Consider the following 7,287-nt stretch of genomic DNA (forward strand, 5'->3'; position numbering starts at 1 on the left):
CAAGAAGAGGGTTGGAGGCAAGGAGGAAGTGGGGTGGTGGTGGAAGGGGGAGCCCCTAGAAAAAAAAAAAAGCTTTATATATGTTTATATTTGAGAGGCAACACATAGAAAATGCTGAACAAAGAGAAGAGACTATCTAGGTTCAAATCCAGCCTCAGACACTTCTGTGTGACTGAGGGTAAATCATTTAGCTTCTCTTGGCCTGAATTCCTCTTCTGTAAAATGAGGGGATTCCACAAGATGGTCTTTAAGCTCCTCAGCAGCTCTCAATCTATGATTCTGTGATCTGAGGGTATTTTCTCTTTAAACAACTATACAGGATGAAATGCAAAAAAAAAAAAAAAAAAGTCAGCAGGATATGCGTTTTTCCTCTACTTAGAAAGGGAGATTCAGGATTATTTGATTAAAAAGTTATTAGTACTAATAACCTTCCTAATTTTGCCAAAGTCCAGTAATAGACACCAATCAGTACTGGTGCTTTTGATAATGTTATTAATTTTTGGTAATAACTACAATGGTAATAATAACATGTTACAGGAAGGAGTTTGAGTCTAGCATTTTCTAGAGCAATCAGACTTCTGGGGCCCCCACTTCCAGACTTTTAGAGATTTCTAACTCTAGAGAGATTTGTTTAAACTCAAGTTTTAATGAGGGCACAGAGGGAAATCCGAGAGCTGAGAAGCGACACAGGTCAAGCAACGTCTAGCTTCTCCTGTCATAGCATCCAGGTCACGAATCTCCGTTTTCTGGAACTTCTTAGGTCAATCTCTTTGCCCCCTCACTCCCACTCCTAATACTCGCCCTTGAGGGTCCCCTTCTCCCTTACCTAACACTCCCTGTAAATTTACCAGGTCTCTTTCCGGGTTCCTGAGGCTCAAACTTGAAAACAGGAGGAATGACTCGCTCTTCCTGCCCTTCAAAGTTTTTTTTCAATCCCAGAAAAAGGATTGAGTCTTACTCCTTGGTATCTCCTTCACCCAGAGGGGAAAACATATACAGCCCCTCATTACTGTCCGACAGACTCCAAGCGGTATTTCTCTGGCCTAAGGTCATAAATGTGTTTTGCTATCCTTGGGGAGCCTTTTCAAATCATTTTAAGAATTTGCTTTAGGACTGCCAAAAGTGGCGTCACGAAGTCAGATTCAGGGGCTTATAATACTCTTTCTTTAAGGTCCCCTCTTTCCACTGGTAGACGTGACTGTTTGGATTTCCCTTGCTCAGTTGAGATCCCGGAGAGATTGCTTCTCTCCGGGATCTCAACCGAGAAAGAGATGTCGGGGCGGGGAGGAGGGGGGAAGGGGGGGGCGGGAATTCAGCCAGCGGCCGTCGGAGAAAACAGTTCTACAGAGAGTGTAGTGAAAGCTCTGGCTGCTAGGGAAGGGAAGCCAGTGCCTCGGCATATGATGGGGTAGGAAAAGGAAGGAAGGTTTTTAACTTGTAAGTCTGTATTCTACATTTCGTTCTTGCCCTGAGCAGAGACCAAAAGTGCTTGAAAATTATTGTGAAAATAAGTTTTGTTTTGTTTTTTTAATTTTCAAACACTTATGCAGAGTGAAAAGTCTGTTTTGGTAAGGGGTTGCGGGGACTCTTGAGCAAGTAAACTTGGAGCAACCAAGCGAACGAGGAAAAGAGGTAGGGGTAGAGAAGGAATCCCAAGAAAAGAAAATGGGTAGAAAGAAAGTAAGCCCTGTTGTTAGAAAGGGCTAATGGTCGGAGCAAGACTTTCAAGGTTCACCAGCAAGCGTAATGATGACAATGACCATGCAGACAATGACCATCTTTGCTACCAATCGAAACTTTCAGATCCTAGAACACATCTAGTTCTCACATTATTGTCCCCATTTCACATATGAGGGAACTGGGTCCGGTAAAGACTAGTTGATTTTGCCCAAGGCCACCCCACTAGTAAATAGCACAACTGGGACTAGAATCGAATTTTAGGACTCTTTGGTGAAGCAGTACTAATTTGGTTTGGATCAAATGGGGCAAAGTAGACTTCGGTGCTGAGCAGAGTCCTGGTGGGATGCGACAAGTTGCACTGATTCTCAAAGTGGAGATCAAGTACGTACTCCAGGAAAGTTCCCCCCACCTCCTCAGACACCGTTTTAAGAGTTGAGCTCACAGTACTTATGTTCACGGGGTGTTGGCCAGCATGATGTTTTCCAGTTGCTAGTATAAATGTAGGAAAGGGAGCTGTTCTCCAAACTTACTAGGGCTGGAGAGGCGTTCCCTACGCCTTCTCAGTAATTTTGTCAATACCAGAAAACCGCGACAGGGAAGCAGGAGCGCAGGTGGAAAAGTTGGGTGTGTTATGGATTTGGAAGAGGTGGGGAGCGCTAGCTTGGAGGTGGGGATGATCAAGAGAGAAGAGTGGAAGTGGTGGTGCTGAGGGGCATAAGTTCTAATTAGAGAAGACTTCACTCCGGGCAGTGCTCTCTTTCTAGCACCCCTGCGCTGGCTGGCAATCGGAAAAGCAACCAAGAAAGTTGCAGCAGCCGCCTTCTCGCTCATGCCTTACCCCAAAAAACCTTTGCTCAAGATTTCCCTCTCCCTCTCCCTCCCTCCCCCACCCCACCTACTCAGGGGGAAAGCTGCAGTGGGAAGAGATTCGGCTCCGCAGCTTGGAGGAAGAGAGCCACCATAAGCAGGGGCTGGGGGGCGGGATGCTATCAGCCTTGCATCTGGCGTAAATCAATCGTACCAGTCATATCCGCCCCCCCCCCATTATCCTCTGCCCGCGACCTTCTGAGCTCCTTTGCACAGCCCTGGTTGTGATATTAAAACTAATCGCCAAAGAGTAGCTGAGGTGGACCTAGCCCAAACAGAATGAATGTGACATCACCCTACGCTGGCTAGGGGTAAGTGCCACCGCGGAAGGGGGGAACGGAGGAGTTCACCGTAAAGTGTGGGAATCATTGATTCTTCGTAGGATCTGCGAGAAAATGTTGCATCTCCATCTCCCTGACCAGATCTATGCTGTACTATCATCCTGGAGAGGATGGAGACCCAAGGGGTGGGGTTGAGAGGTAACTTAAAAGCTCACTCCTCCGAAGGGTTGGCGAAAGCATCAAAGAAGGGAATAAAAATAAGATACACGAGGAGGGTACCTTCCTCTCCAAAAATCTAATAAAAATCAGTGCATACTGGAATCTCAGACTGGGGCGGGGGCGGGGGGAGGTGTAGGTCGGGATGCAATGTGCGCGCTAACTAGGCAGGTTTTTTGTTACATTGGCCCTCATCAACGCGCTGCTGAGAGTTTCCGATTATGTAACGGAGTACAAATGTTTAGAGGAACAGAGCTCCGGTTCTTACCGTGTGTGAATTCATCTAGAGTAGCGGTTTGGGGTCGGTGTTTTGGTTTGTTTGTATGTTTTCAATATTAGGGACTTATCTGTTTCTTCCCAATATTTGCAGGATCACTGCCCCTTATTAAAGCTTGCCAGTTACACCTAGAATAATGAGCTCACCGACCGTATCTGTGTATAACAGATAATCTGTTCACATCCCTCCAAGTGCGTGAGAACAACGTAGGTAGCAGGTGGTGCCTGGAAGCACTTTGAAAGCTATGCAGGTGAATGGACCTTAAATCATTTCTCCTTTCCCCTTTTACCTGACGCCAAATGAAACTAACCTATTGCACAGAAATGCAAAGGATGGGGAAGAGAAGCTAAGGCATCTGGGGAAATAATGTGGGCGAAAAGGAATACAAAGGCTGTACATCTGCTCCCTAGGCGTGTATGTGTATGCATAGCTGAAAATGCATAGGTGTGGGCATGTAGAGAATCGAGAGCAGAATATGCCCTTCTCTGGACTAGTGCGACTGGGAAATAAATAAACCTTACCTAATAGAGCCCAAAATGGGCATCTTATCTCCACTGCACAGTCTTTAAGGCTCCCCTATTCACGTCTGAGATTTCATATTTTGCTGCAGAGCACATCAAACTCACAGAAATCCCTCATCCACTCTTTCTATCCGTGTAGCTGTCTTTCCTTACATTCCGAAAGGCTGACCATTTCTTACTAATTCAAAGTCGGGACGAATTCCGAATACGGGTTTTCTGGTGGCAAAGGAGAAAATGAGAAGTTTTCCTCCAAGTTGTTGCTCTAAATGCGTTTTTTAATGTGAAAAGAAAACCCCTCAACAAGGAAAGCATTCCAAGGTATTCGAAGCGAAGGGACAAATCTCTTTTTGAGCAGCCTGGTGCAAAAAGCCAGTAAACCCTTAACCAACTGACGTCCCACCGGACCCAAGACAATTGTTTCCATTTAATAAATATTTTCCCCAAGGGCATTTCACATTAGGCAGGCAATTATTCAAAAGAAACAGGCGGGCAGGTTGATTCTTAGGGGTTATTTAGTGCTCTTTACCCAGAGAATTACCATCTATTGAAAATAATAATAATAATAATAGTAACAGTCACCCTTTGGTTCAAAGACGCCTGACAGTAGGAGCGCAACCTTATGAAGGGCTGTGTGGCATAAAAGCCAAGTACAAAGTATAATTGCTCAGAAAAGATTATGAAGGTAAAAGGCTCTCCGTCGCTGGTTTAAACCCCATCAAATTAATCAAAGGGCAGTGTTGGGTTTCATTATTCTGTTCCAATTTAGAAGGGGTGCAGAGGGGAAGCTAGATTTAAATAAAAAAAAAGTCAAGCTGGATAAAACTGGAATTGGAAAGGCAAACCTTCCTCCCTCAGTTAATAACAGATTGTTTTCATCTTTAGCAAATCGTCATAGCTCCGGGGCTTTTTTTTTTTTTTAAGCTTTTCACACTGATTATGGTTTTTGATGGCCCACCAGGTGTGTCTGTGTGGAAACGAAGTCTCCGGTGCCCCAGCTCTGTGATATGGGCCACCTTGCCACCTTTTCACCTGCTAGGTTCCAACTGGTCTCGGGGGGGGGGGGGGGGGGAGGAGGAAGGGGAAAGGGGGGCCAGGAGAGTCAGGAGAGAATAGAGAGGAACTGTGTCGGGTGAAATTGAAGGGCGAGGGGTGGGGAGGGAAGGTTGAGTGACTGCTACAAAAAGTTGATTTCAAATCTTACCCCCATTTTTACTTTGAAGGGGTCTTTGACAAGTTGGGGTGGGGTAGGTGGAATGTTGTCCTTGCTTAAGATGCTGCCTGATTTATAAACATACACTAACCTTCTTCCGCTGCTCCCCCTCGAGTCCCACCCTCTTATTCTTTGTATTTTAAGTCCTATTTATTCCCTACACCCTGGAAATAAAGAGAGGAGGCGTGAAGAGTTTTATTTGCTGCTAATAGCGCAATAGTGCAGTGTCTAACACAAGTCTTCCCTTTAATCCTCTGTACTTAATTCATTCTCTCTCTCTCTCTCTCTCTCTCTCTCTCTCTCTCTCTCTCTCTCTTTCTCTCTTTCTTCCCCCCCCCCTCCAATCCTCATTCCCCTCCCTCTCTCTGCCTCTCTCTCTTTCCTCCTATTTTCTTTCTTTTAAGGTATTCTCTCTCTGCCTCTCTCATGCTGATTGGGCGTTCAGGTTAGGGAGTCAACGCCCCACGATTATGTCAGATTGCGTGCAGTCCCAAGCAGCCTCGCCTTTGAACTTCACCGCTTTTGGCTCGTATTCATCAGACTTCCCTCATTCTCAGCCAGGTGCTTTGCAAGGCTAGACAGCTCCAGGAAAAGAAAAGGGGGGGAAAAAGAAAAAGAAAAAAGAGAGAAGAGAAGGGGAGCTTCCTCAGGCTCTCTTATACAAATACTTGAAAGCTTAATCACAGAGACCTCAAATACTTCTGGATCTTTTTGCATCCCCCCCAACCCCTCCACGCTCTGTTTACATTCTCCTCCCTCTTCTACCCCCACCCGGCCCCCATCCCTACCCCCCCCCCCAGAGAAGGACGCTTCTGAAAGGACTGGATTTGCTGAAGAACTGGTATGATTAGCTGAACATTTAGAGGGAGTATTTTTGGGGGCTTCCTTTGACCCCCCCCCTCCACGCAAGAAAGCAAGAGGGAGAGAGGAGAGAGAGGAAGTGGGAGAGAGGAGAGAAAGACTGAGAGACTCGATTTCTGATCACTGAAGAAACCCCTATTCCCCCTCTCCCCCAGCCTACGGGACCATGTCCAAGCCCACCGACCATATCAAGAGACCCATGAATGCTTTCATGGTATGGTCCCGGGGCCAAAGAAGGAAGATGGCCCAGGAGAACCCCAAGATGCATAACTCGGAGATCAGCAAACGTCTAGGGGCCGAGTGGAAACTGCTCTCCGAAGCAGAGAAGCGCCCCTACATCGATGAGGCCAAGAGGCTTCGCGCCCAGCACATGAAGGAACACCCGGACTACAAGTATCGGCCGCGACGTAAGCCCAAGAACCTGCTCAAGAAGGACAGGTACGTCTTCCCTTTACCTTACCTCGGAGAAACTGATCCCCTCAAGGCAGCCGGACTGCCCGTGGGGACCACGGACAGTCTCCTCGGCTCTCCCGAGAAAGCCAGGGCGTTCCTGCCCCCCACCTCGGCACCTTACTCCCTCCTGGACCCCAGTCAGTTTAGTTCCAGCGCCATCCAGAAGATGACTGAGGTCCCTCACACCTTGGCGACCAGCACTCTGCCCTACGCGTCCACCTTGGGCTACCAAAATGGGGCTTTCGGCAGTCTCAGTTGCCCCAGTCAGCACACCCATACCCACCCGTCCCCTACCAACCCGGGCTACGTGGTGCCCTGTAACTGTACTGCCTGGTCGGCGTCCAGTTTGCAGCCCCCAGTTGCCTACATCCTCTTCCCCGGCATGACCAAGACTGGAATAGACCCTTACTCTTCAGCCCACGCGACGGCCATGTAACCCTTTTGATCCCCACCCTGCTCCCATCTTCGCCCCCCTCCCCGGACCTATCCCTGCCGAAAGCAGTCGGACCTTTTTGGGGTGCGGGGGCAGGGGCGGGGTGGCTGGGGGTTGCATGTGTTATTATCCGCCCTATGCTCCTTTACCCTTCCAGCCCACCTGAGCCACTGGCGCCCGCTCCACCCTGTTCCAAGGGCGAGGACTTCTCTGTAACCACAGAAATTTGGCGGATCCCAACCCCTGCTGGCCCCCCTTACAACTTTTCCTTTTTTCGCCTCAGGGTGGAAGAAGGAAGGGGAAGGGGAGAGGGAGTCCTCCCAGGATTCAAGGCTCAGACAGGCGCCAGAAACTTGAAAGTGTTTTGACAACCACGCAACCCACCCCCCCCCCAAAACAAACAAAAACAAACCTTTGACTGGATCCCCTTCGGACAAGAGTAGGAAGTTTCGCTTTTATTTATGTTCTCTTCTATATTCTGGGATGTG

General features: G+C 48.0%; 1 protein-coding gene across 1 annotated transcript; it reads left to right on the forward strand.

Annotated features, from left to right (window-relative positions):
- Positions 1-6,079: 6,079 nt before the first annotated feature.
- SOX14 (SRY-box 14) lies at positions 6,080-6,802 on the forward strand. Its single transcript, XM_027845139.1, has one exon. The coding sequence runs from the start codon at positions 6,080-6,082 to the stop codon at positions 6,800-6,802; it is 723 nt and encodes a 240-aa protein (XP_027700940.1).
- The last annotated feature ends 485 nt before the right edge of the window (positions 6,803-7,287 follow it).

This window comes from Vombatus ursinus, unplaced genomic scaffold, assembly GCF_900497805.2.
Source record: "Vombatus ursinus unplaced genomic scaffold, bare-nosed wombat genome assembly UNPS02014959.1, whole genome shotgun sequence".
Lineage (NCBI taxonomy): Eukaryota > Metazoa > Chordata > Mammalia > Diprotodontia > Vombatidae > Vombatus > Vombatus ursinus.

What these genes read in the sequence shown, in the direction of transcription:
- SOX14 (XM_027845139.1), top strand. Translation starts at nt 6,080, where the DNA reads ATGTCCAAGCCCACCGACCATATCAAGAGACCCATGAATGCTTTCATG.